Source organism: Pongo pygmaeus, chromosome 12 (genome assembly GCF_028885625.2).
Source record: "Pongo pygmaeus isolate AG05252 chromosome 12, NHGRI_mPonPyg2-v2.0_pri, whole genome shotgun sequence".
NCBI classification, from domain to species: domain Eukaryota; kingdom Metazoa; phylum Chordata; class Mammalia; order Primates; family Hominidae; genus Pongo; species Pongo pygmaeus.
Window position 1 is genome coordinate 122262326 of NC_072385.2, and position 18006 is coordinate 122280331.

An 18006-nucleotide genomic window follows, 5' to 3' on the forward strand; every position below is an offset into this window, starting at 1 on the left:
TCGGGAGGCTGAAGCAGGAGAATCGCTTGAACCTGGGAGGCAGAGGTTGCAGTGAGCCAAGATAGAGCCATTGCCCTCCAGCCTGGGTGACAGAGTGAGACTCTGTCTCAAAAAAAAAAAGTAAATCCTAAGAGGAATCCCATAGGTTTAAAATCTACAAAAGCAATGAGACCTCTCTATAACGTTGGTAACGTGGAAGAAAGTAATTCCAACATTCAAGGCTAACCCTTAATATATTTTGGTTTACCTCTGGCTCCTGGTAGCTGTGTTTCTTGGCTGTGCTATGATACTAATTCCATGTAATTTAAGCTAAGTTAGAAATCTTCGGTCCGTGGCAGAATTGAAGAGACTCTCACCTTAGCAGCCTGTGGCAGCTCTCCCCACAGCCAAAGCATCTCTGGGTTCTTCTGCCCTGTCCTGTCCGTGGACTTGCTGACCAATTCTGAATCACTTTTAGGTGTTGAAGGTCGGGAACCAGAAGGACTTAAGGAAAACACAAAGCGAAAATTAAGGTGGGAAAAGAAACTTTTGTAAATGTTTTGGGCCCAGCTCCATGGCTCAAATAGCCCAGAAAATGCATCCCCAGCTGACGTTCGCTCTGAGCGGAGCCTCATGACAAATCCCTCCTCCGGCCACCAGGGGGCAGGGAAGAGTGTCCCGCGAAAGGCGCTCCACGTGGGTCGCCCGCCCCACCCTGCCGCCTGGTGCACCGCGGGGGAGAGGAGAAAAAGAAGTGGCCCAGAAAAGGACGTTTTACAAAAGAAAGAGATGGAAAGAGAAAGGGAAAAATAGTCTGTTCTTACCTCAAAAAGACCACCGTTCCCCACCCCACTCTGCACTCGCATCTCCTGCAATCTGTTTCCAAATCAAGTTCCTCTGCTGTCAGAGGGCTGCAAAAGGGTCTTGGTTGGCTCGGGTAGGCACTCATTAGAGTCCATATTTTAAATATTTATCACCTGCACTGGCCTCGGAAACAGGGAAATTATATGATGTGCCAATTTTACCAAAGATGCTGGATGCCACAAATAAACTCGATAACGTTGGGCAGGAGCCTACAAGTTGAAATTTTCTAAGATCTTATGTCTTCCAGGAATATTTCACAAGGGACTCACCAACTGGCTAAAGCTCGCTCAGTGACCACCTCCATGTTTCTGGAATTTTCACTCTGAAGACCCAAACGAGGTCTTACTTCTGCCCAGCCAAAGTAACCATCCAAAAGTCATTAACTTATCCGCAAGATCCTCACCGTATTCTAAACAACTTAGAGAAATATTATTTACAGCAGCAATTCTTGTAATTATTTATTGCCGCATAATAACATGGTTAATTATTGCTTATTTTCCCACATCATTTCCTGTAGAGGAAGATGGCAGGGTTTTTCAGACAAAGCAGGAAATAAAGCTTTCAGTTTCCCTTGCCATCTTCTTTCCCAGACCTTATCTATTCTTCGGAGACTGATGCTCCTGGTCTCATTTACCTAGAGTTCAACTCCAATTGAATATAACTTTCCTGTCAATACAAGGTGAGTTCATGATGATACATAACTTGTATCCAACAAACAGGGACCCTGTGGGCTAAACTGATCCTGAATCTCTTTGATCAAGCTGCATAGAGCAGCCAGACCAAGTGCTACCTCTCTCATCTCACACCCAGGAGCAGAGGGTGGTCCCTGCTCCCTTGGTGCCCCTGACTCCCAGCCCTTCTAACGATGTGCTGCCACAGGACAGCCTGCACGCTCTCTTTCGCCTGCCTGGGGAGAGGAGGCTCCTGACATCACACTAGGAGAGCTTCTGCAATGGGACACCCTGCTCCCAACTGACACACATTTCTGCCCTTTAGGGAGCAGTCCTATGAGAAGGCACGTGGGGCCCCCACACATCCATGTAGGAAAGGCTCCTGGCCTTTCAACCTCCTTGCTCTTCCAGCTCCACAACTGGACTTCTCCAATGAGACAATGCTTTTGTGCCACTGAAGTGTCTACAGTCACGTGTTCAGTATCACTGCAATAGGAAAAGCGCAGGCTGTGGCCTCCAGTGAGGGGCCTCGGTACCTACAAGTGTGACCTCAATCCACTCTTTCTCCAGCATCATCATGGAGTAAGTCCATCGAAACCAGCTTCTCACCCTCAACGGTGCTATTCCCAAACCTCAAAGTATTTGTCTAAAAAGCTCTTGCCATTCTGTTTTACCAGACAAAATAGAACATATTTGGCTATAAGTTCTTTGCAGCAATAAATTATCTCACTGTCACTAAATGAAATAAAGTCCTTTAGACAAAGCTTGCTCTGAGCAGGGGTCAGCAAACGTTTTCTGTAAAGAGCCCAGTGGCAGATATCTTGGGCTTTATGGGTTTTACGACGTCTGTTGCAACTACTCGCTCCTGTGGTGGTGTGAAAGCAGCCACAGCCAGTATGTAAACCAACTGCCTATGCCCGGGAAAGTCTGACAGAGGCAGATGGTGGACCAGATTTGACCCATGGGTCGTGGTTTACCAACCTCTGCTCTAGAAGAACGAAATGCGGAACATGGTTCTCCTGCAGCAATTCCCAACTCCAGAGTTCCTAACATTCTGGTCCCTTCATAAAAGCCACGAGCCACAAAACCCATAGAGGCACTCAGGCATGTAACTCATGCATAAGGAGCCCAGCCCTACGCCAAAGTCTGCGGCAAGCCCCTCCCCGACAGCAAACAGGCCACCACCATAAATGCTGCCCGTTCAGGCCACAGCAACCCTTCTCCAAAGGTCTTGTGCACAAATACAGATGTGCTTTCTGCCGACCGTCACTGAGAGAATTCAGACGGACCAAAGAGGACCCGGGAATGGGGCCCACTGCCAAGTGGGATTTATCAGAAAGATGACTCCGAAGTGCTCTGTCATGAAATATTATTATTTTAAGATCAAAGGTTGTTCAAAAAAGTAAGCTTACAAGGTCAATGACTGATGTTCATAAATAAGGTAATTATTAGCCTTATCAAAGTTTTCAGTATTTTTGCCAGTCCCAATAAGGCTAATTAGTTTTTAACTGTTTACGACTTTGTTTTCCTCATTTTAAACGGACTTTTCTTCTGCAAATGTAGCCTCTGAATGAAGTACATCCTGAGGTCTGGTTCTTTAATCAAAAAGAAAAAAGGTTTTCCATGTACAAATTAATCATAGCTTCATTTGCTAAGGCTTATAAAGTAAACCATGTAAGTCCACAAAGTAGGTAGGTCAAAACTGAGGGAATGAAGGCAGAAATCTGAGATGACTACATCGAGTGAACACACCAACCTTTGATCCTCAGCCTGAGACCCAGCCCAGGCCATTCTCCAAGATTAAGGTCTAGAAATGCTGTGGAAAGTGTCTGACTCCATTATTCAGACAGCCCAATAAACTACTTAAATGTTTATAATAAATTAAAGTGGCATTCCAAAAATATCTTGTAAACTTATTTGTCAAACAACCCTAGACAGAAAACAGAAGATCATATTCCCAAGCTATATTTCATTATTCTCATTTTCAAAGCACTTCACAGAATTAGGTAAAATTATATGCTTAACCATAATTTCCAGAGAGTCAAATTTAGGAATTTAAAAAAAAAAAAATCTGATCATCTACAAATGCTTATAATGAAAGGAAAAGAGTAATCTATATACATATTTTTTATAAGTAATTTGGTTAGTGAAATTGATTTGTAAGAGTTAGATCAAAATTTTCACTTCATATAATCTACAGGTATTTTCTTCATAAGTAATTTGGTTAATGGTAAAATAGACTTATATAAGAGTTAGATCAAATTTTTCATTATTGAATACATCCCAATGGGGAAAATAACTCCTCTACCTTTCCGAAGGATGGAACAGGGAAGACTGTGGAGGGCAAGAACTAGACAGACCTCCCTCGGCCGCAACTGCAAGATGAGGGGTAGTCCTTTTGCAATCTACCAGGCTACTGGATACCACCACGTGATACACATTAAAAGAAAGACAAAATCAGAGGTCAATTACATCAAGTGAGATTATATATAAGATTATATAAAGTATATATATTTTAAAGATTATATATGATTATATAAAGTATATACAATATACTTTATGTAAAGATTATATAAAGTATATACAATATACTTTATGTAAAGATTATATAAAGTATATACAATATACTTTATGTAAAGATTATATAAAGTATATACAATATACTTTATGTAAAGATTATATAAAGTATATACAATATACTTTATGTAAAGATTATATAAAGTATATACAATATACTTTATGTAAAGATTATCTATCGTATATACAATATACTTTATGTAAAGATTATCTATCGTATATATACTTTATGTAAAGATTATATATTGTATATATACTTTATGTAAAGATTATATATCATATATACAATATACTTTATGTAAAGATTATATATCTATATATACTTTATGTAAAGATTATATATCGTATATATACTTTATGTAAAGATTATATATCGTATATACAATATACTTTATGTAAAGATTATCTATCGTATATGTACTTTATGTAAAGATTATCTATCGTATATACAATATACTTTATGTAAAGATTATATATCGTATATATACTTTATGTAAAGATTATATATCGTATATACAATATACTTTATGTAAAGATTATATATCGTATATACAATATACTTTATGTAAAGATTATATAAAGTATATACAATATACTTTATGTAAAGATTATATAAAGTATATACAATATACTTTATGTAAAGATTATATAAAGTATATACAATATACTTTATGTAAAGATTATATATCGTATATACAATATACTTTATGTAAAGATTATATAAAGTATATACAATATACTTTATGTAAAGATTATATATCGTATATATACTTTATGTAAAGATTATATATCGTATATATACTTTATGTAAAGATTATATATCGTATATATACTTTATGTAAAGATTATATATCGTATATATACTTTATGTAAAGATTATATATCGTATATATACTTTATGTAAAGATTATATATCGTATATACAATATACTTTACGTAAAGATTATATATCGTATATATACTTTACGTAAAGATTATATATCGTATATATACTTTACGTAAAGATTATATATCGTATATATACTTTACGTAAAGATTATATATCGTATATATAATATACTTTATGTAAAGATTATATATCGTATATATAATATACTTTATGTAAAGATTATATATCATATATATAATATACTTTATGTAAAGATTATATATCGTATATATAATATACTTTATATAGATTATATATGGTATATATAATATACTTTATATAGATTATATATGGTATATATAATATACTTTATATAGATTATATATGGTATATATAATATACTTTATATAAAGATTATATATCGTATATATACTTTATATAAAGATTATATATGTATATATAATATACTTTATATAAAGATTATATATCATATAATATACTTTATATAAAGATTATATATGATTATATATAATTATAAAGTATATATACTTTATATAAAGATTATATATAAGATTACATAAAGTATTTGACTACTCTCAACAATGACATTTTTAAGAAAATAAAGAAACTCAGACATCTGATAATGACAGAGCACTGGATACTGAAATTGCTAAGAAATCAGCGTGAATTTTCTGAGACACAAAAACAGGAAACTGTCAAATGGCCTATTTCACTTTCTGTTTCACCCATGTGTAGGAGTGATCATCTCTGGTCACACTTTCGTGCTTAATCAAACTACATAATCCAAAAATTTGCAAGTGTGTGCTGTCAATTGTCTCTTTACAGAAAATACCTAATTCCAAATGTGGAAATGTAGCTATTTATCCTAATTTGTCATTCCATTTGGTGATGGTCAGATCTACATAACCTGAATCAGTCATTATGCTGCATTCATGAGGCAAAACATTACAGATGTTTTGAGCATTAAACATGCTCAGAGTTGTGTTTAAAGTGTTTCTTTTAAACCCTTAAAATTAACGTACAGTGCTTGAACAGATTTTTTCATCTACTATTGGGTTCTAAATATTCTACATTATTTTCCTCCTAAAGCACTATTTTTCCCTCCACGATTTTATCTCCACAGACCTAGAGAAAGAATGAGAATCTAGAAAGGTCTTATTTCTGCACTGTCCAATATAATAAACCACCAGCTACAGGTGGCTCCTGAGCACTTGAAACATGGCTGGTCCAAATTGGGATGTTCTGCACATGTGAGATACATAATGGAGTTTATAAAGACTTGGTATGAAAACAGAAATGTGATGTATCTCATTAATAATTCTTTAAAATTGATTGCTTGTTGAAATGATATTTTGGAAATACTGTGGTCAAATGAAATATAGCTTTAAAATTAATTTCATCTTTTTTTTTTTTTTTTTTACTTTTTAAAAATATGGCTACTGGAAACCTTAAAATTACATATGGAGCTAGTTATTACGTTTCTATTGAACAGGGCTAGGCTCTGACGCAGGAAGACCTCCATGCAGGGACTCTGTCACAGGCCTCAGCCTCAGCCTGCTGGACTAACCTGTGACATCAGTATTGGCTGGAAACCAGGCATGGGACATATCTATTTTCTCTCCAACCTCCATGTCAGCACACACTGGGGACTGCTGCTTGCTAATTCACAAGGTTACCCTGATCAAACTGGAACCAGGGGTGGCATTTTGATAAGACTGGCTTCAGGTAGGAACCCAGAGTTTCTAAGGGCTGGCACACTTCCACTGTGAACCAGAAGCGAATGTAAAGCATGAGGTGTACGAATAACCCAAGGATGTCACTAGCATTTAGATCAGTGTTTCTCAGTCTCTTTTTCATTATCAACACGCCCCCGAGCATTCTGAGAAATTAATAGCCCAACTCCACCCACCATGAGATTTTAATGCTGTGGCCCCTTAGAGACCACAAACCATTATAATGTCTAAGATTTTGTGGCCATCCAAGAATGAATTTTCATCCCAATGGGGGTTATATTATTTCGTGTGTTGAGAACACAGGATTTAGATCTACCCTCTTCCCCAAGTCCTTTGAAAACTAGCCAGGGGGCTCACTATTCCCAGAGGTGTCACTGATGTAAACATCTCTGGGGTCATCAGGATGGCATCTGCACAGTGAGCAGCTCCAGTTCTCCAAGTTTTGCTCTAGGGCAATTTGTGAGTTCATTTCAGGGAAATAAATATTCTTGAATTCAGCAGAATGGATTAAGTGTGGCGGAGGCACCATTCTAATAGCCCTGAACGACCTCAGCGGCTCCTGAAGCAATGTCTGTTTTTGAATTTTACTTAGGGCTAAGTATCAAGAAAGGCTCTGCCACTGTGTTTTCTCCTATTAACAATTAGCATGATGTAATTTACATGTTTTTCCTTTCAAGTTCACCTCCAGGGAGCTAACAGCCATATCTGCAGATGGATTCTGATACCAGATATAAGTGTATGATCTGAATATGTTCTGTGTTTAATCCTAATCTGTACCTCCGACTCTACACCGTGTTTTTCCTGGTCCTAATTATTTTCACTTTTCATTTCTATTTCATTCTTTTCTTAGAATTGCTTCCTATCACTGACTTCTAAGCCTCTGCACTGGGCCAGGGGAACAGGGAACAGCTTACCTGGGAGTGGGCGACCACTCTCTATCAGAATTAGGGTATGAGGCTGACTGAGGGTAAATCACGGCCGGGGAGAGGTTTTCCTCAGGAATATCATCTTGGAATGGAGGTATATCATTAGGAAGAGTTCTAGAGGGAAAAAAAAAGATTAAAGTCAAAGAATTCTTAATGATAGATTCATAATCAAGTACCAGTTTTTTCTTGATTAGCTCTAAGTGCTTTGTAATTAACATGATCTCTTTAAACACCCAGATCTGTTTCAGGCAGTGGAGGGGGAAAAAGTGAGATACCAGCATCCATAAACATGTCTATGTGCTAATGCTTTGGCTGAATTCTAAATGTAAAATGATTTTGTTTCAGCATTTGGACTCAGACACACATGCGGTGATCACACTGCTGGCTCCTCCCATCGTGCCACCTCCTGCTACCCTACATGGTCACGTTCCAAAAGCCTGGGAGGTAGAGCAGCCCCAAACCGGACCCAGGGTGGTACAAAACCCCTGCCAGCTACAGGCAGAACTGCTGAATAACTCAATGACCATACGCTGATCACGTTTTGTCTAACAGAAGAAATAAATGGCATCAACCAAACATGCCTTATGATTACAGAATAACTGCAAATGACCTCGTTTCAGGTATAAGCACACTCACTACTAAATACAATTCACAATTTCAATCATGCAGAGGCCATCTGTCTATATGTTGATGTTACCTGGAACACCTACCACTAAATTTTGTACTTAACAGCCATGCAGAGAAGACAATTGTAAGAAGCCCAATGACCCTCGTTCTAAGCCTGTCACAGGTTAGAGGCTGTAGTTGGGAAAAGCAATATTCGTTGCCAGTTGACATTTATTTTTCACCAAGAAAAAAGATATATTTTATTCCAAGTAATGACACAGGAAGATACTCCTGATTCTCCTTATCCCTTCTTTATGTTAACAAAATTATCAAAAATTATACTGAATTATGTAAAAATCTGAAACATCAAATATCCTTTCAAAATGAATTTTATCTTTTAAAACTGGCATTTTTCACCAAAATAGTAATACATACAAACAGAATTTCACCACACTGTTAACAGCAAAGAAAAAGGAAACAAAATTTCCATTAAACTTTGGACCTAAGTCAAAATTAAAAAGGAAAAAGTTGGCTTATAGAGAAAACAGCATTTTCTTCATTCACTTTTAAGCCTGAAATCAGCCCTTGCCTATAAATCAGCCCAATTGTGCATAGTTGGTGCTCAAATAAGAATAAATAGGTTCCAAGAAAATGGGTTTGGTCGTGAGCTATTAATTTGCTCAGTTCCTGTTTCTTGACTCCATCCCAGGCTGCTAAAGTGATCGGCCGAGGAGGTTTCACATCACCAACTGTCTCTTGGCTACAGCACAGCAAATCTTTATACCACTCTAGGATTGGGTCCACATGATTCCAAAATTCAGCCTAAAATAGGGGTCCCCAACCCCTGGGGTCCATGCCCCTGTTAGAAACTGGGCCACATGGCAGGAGGTGAGCGGCGGGCAAGCTGGCAAAGCTCCATCTGTGTTTATAGTCGCTCCCCATCCCTCACATTACCACCTAAGCTCCTCCTCCTGCCAGATCAGTGGCAGCATTAGATTCTCATAGGAGCGTGAACCCTGTTGTGAACTGCACGTGTGAGGGATCTGGGCTGCGCACTCCTTATGAGAGTCTAATGCCTGATGATCTGTCACCCATCACCCCCAGATGGGACCGTCTAGTTGCAGGAAAACAAGCTCAGGGCTCCCACTGATTCTACATGATGGTGAGTTGTATAAGTATTTCATTATATATTACAATGTAATAGTAATGGAAATAAAGAGCAGTATAAATGTAATATGCTTGAGTCATCCTAAAACCATCCACCCCCGGTCCATGGAAACATTGTCTTCCACAAAACTGGTCCCTAGTGCCAAAAAGGTTGGGGACCACTGGTCTAAAACCCATAAAAGAATAAGGAATTATGGGGGAAAAGTTTATAAAAATAACCTTGAACAGTTAACTGTCTGATTCTGGCACAGCCCCTCTACCCCGGACAGTTATTACCTGCTGCTCTCCAGCAGCTCCATGGCCTCATCCGAGCTCATCTCGATGGGGAACATGTCCTCATCCTCAGATGTATTCATGTTGTCATCTCTCTTCAGGCTGTCCAGCTGTGACTTTCTCCTCCTTTTTCTTCTCTTCTTTACTACAGAGCTGCTTGACGGTGTCTCGCTGGGAGCGATCGCCTGGGCTGGTGTGCCGGGGTCCAGGCCTCTCATCCTGTCCACAGAGCCCCTTTTCAGCTGGCATTCCATTCTTGAAGCTCCTTCTGACAGGATGGGGGAGGTGGCCAAGTGTATGGGGATGACTTCCTAAGAAAAGAACACGTTTTCTAAAAAGAGCCTCGTTAATTCGGGTATAAGCTGGGCCTTGCCAGAGGCCTCCAGTATTCACTTCGGAGGCCAAGCACCTCCTGGGGAGGGCCACAGCAGATGGCCCAGCTAGAGGCCACAGCCACGGTGACCTGGAGATGTGGCTGCCCAATCTGGTAGAAGATCAGAAAGCCAACAATGTATTGAATGCCACTTTGTACTCAATCCTGCATTTATGTAATGTTAACAACGGGAGATAATTCTCAGTGATCTCAAGCCCCCAAAATTCAACTTTGGCTGAAATATCCAGCACACAGAGGAAAAAAAATGGGCTTTGACTCACCATATTATGCTGGGAATTGGATGCACTCTTGCACTTCTGTGTAGATGTGGGTGTGCATGGGTGGGTGTGAGACAAAGAGAATGTGTATTGTGTATTTTTTTAAATGCACTGAATTAAGACAGTAATGATCTGAAAACCAAAAACACATAAAACCAACAGCCCCGCCCAAGAACCTGCCTGCACCAGGGCCCAAGGAGGGCCCTGAACATCGAGGAAGTAGATACTGATCCTCTCCTTAAAGACAAAAGGAAAAAATATAACCTGTCCATTTAGTAGTTGTTTGTAATGATTCAACAGTTTTTATAAAACTCTAGTAATCATTTTATTAATGAATGCCTCATTTTGTATGAGAAACTTGTTGACAATAAGAATATACATAAAACAGGGGATAAATAAAAGTGTGCTGCTGATCATTCAAGTAGGTTTGGAGAGGATCAGACATGCTGAAATAGAATGTCTACACCTGAGACACACAGCTGAGGCTGGAAGAGAGTGAGAGGTCATCTCACCCGGCTGCTGGACTGGACCAACTAGAGAAGCAGCACAGATTCTCAGATCAAGAGCAGAGAAGGGCCCTTTGCTGTCCGTGGGCTGGAAGGGAATGGGCAGCCAGGCAGACCCCCGCAGGCACATGCAGTACCAAGCAGTGTTGAAGGACACAGGCTCCCCAGCTTCCAGCAGCATCCTGGGAGTCCTAAGAGGTATCAGTAGGGAGCTGAACATACTCTGGCCTCCAAGGCCTCACCCCACCCACAGGCACCCTGTCAGGCCAGCAAGACCAGCAAGCAGCCCCCATAACAGGTCCCGCTGCACGCTGGCCCAGAATGCTTCCTCAGCTCCGACGGCCGAAAATCTATCTAAAGCCAGGTACAAATAGAAATTAAAAATGCAGGTGTCCACATGCAGTACAAAGAGTTTCTGTCAAAGGCCATTAGGAACCAATTAGTATTTTCGGAGTCTTCCCATCTAAGAGAGGTGAAGAGCAGGTGGGCAGGGATCCCCAGTATCAACAGGGTTGCTCTAGAACATGGAAAGAGAGATGCTGGGTCCTCCCCAGGCACCGCCCTTCTGGGCGGGCAGGATGGAGGCAGTGCCTGGGACTATTCTGTCCCGAAGCTGCAATTATGGACACTTGCTTTAAACCTGGAGCTATAAAGAGCCGTTCCTTTTTAATCATAGCTGTCTTCCTGGAAAGGAACTAGTTCAAGTCGATTTCATTCAGGAATCCCTACATTAGACCCCTTTAAGGTGCTTCATCTGTGAACAAAAGAGTTAAAGAAGTGGTTTGTCTTAGTAGAAAACATAACCATAAATCATGACCTTGGATTTGGCAAAGGACTCTTTATGCATATGACACCAAAAGAATGCACAACAAAAGAAAAAACAGAATACATTAAAAAGGTAAACACAAACTTAAAAAAAAAAGAAATTAGACTTCATTAAAACTAAAAACTTTTGTGCTGCAAAGAACTCCATCAAGAAAGTGAAAAGAGAACCCACCCAATGGGAGAAAATATTTACAAATCATATACCCGATAAGGGACTTGTACCTAGAATATATAATGAAGGCAAACAAGGCAGTAGTAAAAAAGAAAAACCACACACACACACACACACACACACACACAAACACAAAACTAGCAAAGGATCTGAATAGACATTTCTCCAAAGATTCAGAAATGGCCAATAAGCACATAAAAAGATGCCAGACACCACTGGTTATTAGGAAAACACAAATCACAACCATAAAGAGATACCACTTCACACCCACTAGAATGACTAGAATCACAAAATCAGAAAAGTATTGGCAAAGATATATAGACAAATCAGAACTCTTTGTGCGCTGCTGGCGGGAATATAAAATGGAACAGCTGCTTTGTAACACAGTCTGGCAGTTCCTCAAATGTTAAATGTAAAGTTACCACATGGCCCAGCAATGCCATTCCTAGGTATGTAACCAAGAAAAATCAAACACACGTGTCCACACAAAAACTTGTATACAAATGTTCACAGCCGTGTTGTTTACAATGGCTACAAGGTGGAAACAACCCAAGTTGGTTTTTTTGGGTTTTTGGGGTTTTTTTTTTTGTTTTTTGAGAGAGTCTCACTCTGTCGCCCAGGCTAGAGTGCAGTGGCACGATCTCGGCTCACTGCAAGCTCCGCCTCCCGGGTTCACACCATTCTCCTGCCTCAGTCTCCCGAGTAGCTGGTACTACAGGCGCCTGCCACCAGGCCTGGCTAATTTTTTAGGTTTTTAGTAGAGATGGGGTTTCACCGTGTTAACCAGGATGGTCTCGATCTCCTGACCTCGTGATCCACCCACCTCGACCTCCCAAACTGCTGGGATTACAGGCGTGAGCCGCCATGCCCGGCCCCAAGTTGTTTGTAATGATGAATGGAACAGATGAATGGACACGGTCTATAGATATAATGGAATACTATTCGGCCATAAAAAGGAATAAAATATTGATGCATACTAAAACCTGGATGAACTTTGAAACATTAGTCAAAAAAAACAGGCACAAAAGACCGGATACTATATTTCTATTCAAAAGTTCAGAATAAGGAAATCTACAGAGATAGGAAGATTAGTGGTAACTTAGGGCTCAGCAGTTGGAAAGTAGAGTATAGGGGAGGCGATACCTAAAGGTTATGGTGTTTCTTTTGGGGGTGATGAAAAGGTTCTAAATTTGACTGTGGTGATAGTTGCACCTGTCTGTAAATATACTAAAACCACTACGTGTACACTTGAAATGGGTAAATTGTGTATATGTGACGTATATCTCAATAAAGCTTTTAAAATATTTTTTTAAAGTAATTCAGCCACTTACTAAATAAAAGAACATTGGGCATTTGAGATTTGACACACCAATGTAATCTACACACCTCTGATAGTGGTCCAGGCCCATGTGTGAAGTCCATCCCTCTGCTGGGAAGCAGTCAGCAAACTGAAGCCAGCCAGGAGAGCTGAGTCTGTGTGGACTCAGCACACCCCTAGGCCATCTGGCTCAAATCCCCCATACAGATCAATGCCCACTTTTCTCTGCCCCATCGTCCACACAGCCAGGGCTGGTATTACTTTGCACAAACTTCTGCCGTGTTTCCAGATAACCATTGCTCAAAGCTCAAAACTAGGAAGTAACCCTGACCACCCAGGCTTCCTTACCTGATCATTATCTCTTTCTTGAACAAAAAATGCTTCTCCATTATCTCCCAATTTCATGTGCAAATCCACAGATTCCCCATTGATTTCTATGTCAACCTGAAGGGAAAACATGGTTAAGAAAAGAATGAGCTGCCTTCACCAGAACAGGAGACTTCATGGGGATGGCCAAGCCTCCACAGATACGCTATCATCGCATACACCCTGAAGTGCCACACAACTTCCAGTCTCAGTCAGGCAGTCCCATCCAAGGGAACTTTCACTTGAGCACTGGAGGAGTTCTGGGTTCGGGAGGGCAGGCCCCTGACCAGGAAAGATGGAACCCAAAACAGCAGGTTGGTGCAAAAATAACTGCGGTTTTGGCCATTATTATAATTATTAAAAATAATGGCCAAAACTGCAATTATTTTTGCAGCAAGCTAATAGAAAGATTCCTCTGAGACCATCTGGTCTAGCTCCTCCTTTTTTGGCTGAGGAGCTGAGGCCAGACAAGAGGAGTGACCAGCCCAGGGTCACATGGCTAGTGAGAATTCAAGCTGCAGTCAAAGCTTCCCCAGCCCCAGACATTAGAAATTACACCCTGGAAAACTCATCAACTATTGGCTGGGATCCTTCACACATACTCAAGGAAGAGCTTCCTCTTGAACTTAACTCAAAGGACCAATCATGAGACATCATCCCAAAATCCACATTAGGTGGGGGCATGAAATGCCTATTTGTAAGGATTTGTTTCTTTCCATTTGTGTGGCAGACTGTCTTCTAAAACTGGCCACATCAATATCCTGGTCCTACCTGCTCTTCCAGACCCTTTGCCACTCCTGAAAATAAACTAGAAATAAAATTCTAAGCTCGCAACTGACTGAACGGACCCCCTCTTGGACAAGGAGACGCCAGAGAAACCTTGAGAACTGAGTTCCAGGCCATGATGAAATGGGAGATAGGACAGGCTTCCTCATACCCCACCTCAGTAACCGCCACGACGCTTTCCTCCCTAAGAGCCAAACAGAAACCAGCTCTTTCAAAAGACTGTGCACTGGTATCAATAAAAGAAGCTGCTCTGCCTTTTTTTTTTTTTTTGCCTGATAAGAGCCCAGGAACTGGTCCTGGCCCGTCTAGGGAGAATGTGCCCTGAGGGTTTTCCCTTCCTCTGCTCCACCCTTTGATGTTAGACACCAGAAAACACCACCCTTGGCTGGTGCTAGTGCCATCACGTTTTGAACATGGGTCCCATGGAGAGGCGGAAGCTCAGTTGCACATGTGCATGTTTTCCTCTCCTGAACACTCATGACCCCTCCTGTGGCTTATTAAATATGTAGATTCTGTGACCCCAGACAGCACAAATCCCTGGTCTCTTTGCCCCTTCCTCAAAGTGTCTGTTTCTGCTTCTGGCCGGAGGCTACACTTCGCAGCCTGTCAGAATTGGCCACCCTGCAGGCAGCAACCTAGTTCTCCTCTCCAAATTTATGAACTTTATCCTTCTTCCATTGACACCACCAAGAAAAACCTATTTCTCCTCCCCTTGAGCCCAGGCAGGCTTGTGATGGCCCCAACCAGGAGAGCACAGCAGAGGTGACGCCATGTGGCTTGCAAGGCTAGGCCATAAGATCCAGCATCTGCCTGGCTTCCTCCCTCTCAAGATGCTCACCTCACCACTGCCACTGTGTTGTGGGGTGCCCTGGCCACGTGGAGAGGCCATGGGTAGTTGGTATGACCAACAGCCTCAGCAAAGAGCCCAGTCAAGAGCCAGAATCAACCACCAGTCACAAAGAATGTGAGTGTTCAGATGATTCCAGCCCTCAGCCTTTGAGCTTTCCAGCTGAGGCCCCAGAGAGCAGAGACAAACCACCCCACTGTGCTCTGCCTGAATTCCTGACCCACAGATACAGGAGCTTAATAAACAGTGGTGTGTGCCACGGCACTTTAATTTACACAGCCATACTAACTAGAATAATTTCAATTAGTCACTGTCAGTTCCGTGACTGGCCATTTCCAACGGAGACCTAAAACTCTGGGTCTGAGAGTTCAAGACAGGTGGTATCACCAGAGTGCAAGGGCATTCTCTAAGGACAGCCGGTGCCAGGTCCCCATGCCCTGAGAGCTCACCACTTTCTCTCGGGAGCGCAGGACCCCCATCTTCCCAAAGCGGACATGGAAAGGGGAGCATTGGAGGTTTCCATTGGGCTGGCGGATGACAATGATGTCGATGCACCCTGAGAGTGTGGCAGGGTTCAGCCCCTTGTAGAGCTCCTTCACGGTGACAAACACCTGGCCGGCTAATTGCCCCACGTAATTCATGGTCTGCACCTGGAAAACAGACAAAAAAAACACACACAGACACGACATTAATCCGAGGAAGAGCCAATCAAAATGAACTCCTCACCATTTCAAAAACGTGGATTACACACTCAACTTTCAGCTCATCTCATTTCTGGAATGTGCTCTATCCACCCCCATGGCCCATCAGGGTCCATCAGGGTCCATCAGGGCCCATCACGGCCCATCACGGCCCATCACAGCCCATCACAGCCCATCAGGGTTCATCACGGCCCTTACGGCCCATTACCGCCCATTATGGCCCATCACGGCCCATCACGGTCTATCAGGGTCCATCACGGCCCATTACGGCCCATCATGGCCCATCACAGCCCATCAGGGTCCATCAGGGTCCACCATGGCCCATCACGGCCCTTCAGAGCCCACCAGGGTCCATCACAGCCCATCACAGCCCATCACAGCCCATCAAGGCCCATCACGGCCCATCAGGGTCCATCGCGGCCCATTACGACCCATCATGGCCCATCAGAGCCCATCACAGCCCATCAGGGTCCATCAGGGTCCACCATGGCCCATCACAGCCCTTCAGAGCCCACCAGGGTCCATCACAGCCCATCACGGCCCATCAGGGCCCATCACGGCCCATCAGGGTCCATAACGGCCCATCACAGCCCATCAGGGTCCATCACGGCCCGTTACGGCCCATCATGGCCCATCAGAGCCCATCACAGCCCATCAGGGTCCATCAGGGTCCACCATGGCCCATCACGGCCCTTCAGAGTCCACGAGAGTCTATCACAGCCCATCACGGCCCATCAGGGTCCATCACGGCCCATCACGGCCCATCAGGGTCCATCAGGGTCCACCATGGCCCATCACGGCCCTTCAGAGCCCACCAGTGTCCATCACAGCCCATCACGGCCCATCAGGGCCCATCATGGCCCATCACGGCCCATCAGGGTCCATCACATCCCATCATGGCCCATCATGGCCTATCACCCCAACTCCCACAGCAAGCCCACCAGTCTCCACTCTCCCAGAGTCCAGCACAGAGAGCCTTGACCCCATGACGTCTAATCTCAGTTGTGCCCAGGCCCTGTCTCCTCTGCAGTCCCATGAAGCTTGTTTACATTGTCCTTAGGACCACTGCCACCTGCCCCTTCTTCTGTCATGATGGACAGGTTTTGCACACTAAATCTCAAGACCGTAGAGGAAAGAGACTATTTCATACAGCTTAGGATCCCCCACCATGCCAATCACAGTAGCTACTTGATGATATTAGTTGAAAAACAAATGACTATTTTTACTGGAGAAGGGAAATGAATGATTTTTGTTTGTGACAATTTCCATGTGGCCTTTGCCTGCCTGTCTGACTTCTCCCCACTGCTCCAGGGAACACCAGCGCTCTGGGCTGCTGGCCGGCTGTCAACTGCAATCCACTCAGCAAACGTTCAGGCCATCTCCTCTACAGGGCTTGAGGCCACAACACAGAGATAAAGAAGAAAGTCCTGTCCCCTGGAGGGACTCACAGGCTCATGAAGGAAACAGAGGTAATATACAAGGAACTAGCGGGGCATAGTAGTAGCTCATGCCTATAATCCCAGCACTTTGGCAGAATGAGACAGGCACACGGCTTGAGCCCAGGAGTTCGAGATCGGCCTGAACAACATGGCAAAATCAAAATCCCATCTCTACTAAAAACACAAAAATTAGCTGTGCGTAGTGGTGCATACTTGTAGTCCCAGCTACTTGGGAGGCTGAGGTGGGAGGATCACTTGAACCCAGGAGGTGGAGGCTGCAGTGAGCTGAGATCGTGCCACTGCACTCCAGCCACAGAGCGCAAGACCATATATATGACATATATAAATGCATGTCAGCAACACTTACATATATTTTAGTTGTTGTGTGTGTGTGTGTGTTTATGTGTATGTGTGTGTGTGTGTATATATATATATATATATATATATATATATATTTGAAGATAGGATCCTGCTCTGGCTGGAGCAAGAGACCCTATCTCCAAATATATATATATATATATATATATATATATATATATATATATATACACACACACACACACACACACACACAAACTAAAATATATGTCAGTATCACTGAATTTGTTTTAAGTAAACACTAAGGGAGTTATGATCAAGGAAAGAAGGTACATCAGAGGAGCTGGTGCTGGAGACGGGCTTGGAGGAGGACAGGGACACCCTCAGATGTC

The 18006-nt window shown here is 42.4% G+C and overlaps 1 protein-coding gene across 11 annotated transcripts in view; it reads right to left on the reverse strand.

Annotated features, from left to right (window-relative positions):
- Positions 1-18006, reverse strand: part of LPIN1 (lipin 1) — a 105044-nt gene that overhangs the window by 48047 nt on the left and 38991 nt on the right. For 6 of the 11 annotated variants that reach the window (XM_054475699.1, XM_054475703.2, XM_063648951.1 and 3 more), the window contains 6 exons: positions 15606-15806; positions 13506-13601; positions 9689-9996; positions 7628-7753; positions 3823-3930; positions 357-483 (listed from right to left, as the gene is read on the reverse strand). In XM_054475699.1, the coding sequence (XP_054331674.1) occupies positions 357-483; positions 3823-3930; positions 7628-7753; positions 9689-9996; positions 13506-13601; positions 15606-15806 (966 nt within the window). The remainder of the gene's footprint in view (positions 1-356; positions 484-3822; positions 3931-7627; positions 7754-9688; positions 9997-13505; positions 13602-15605; positions 15807-18006) is intronic. The other 5 variants (XM_054475706.1, XM_054475707.2, XM_063648954.1 and 2 more) reach the window with 2 other exon arrangements.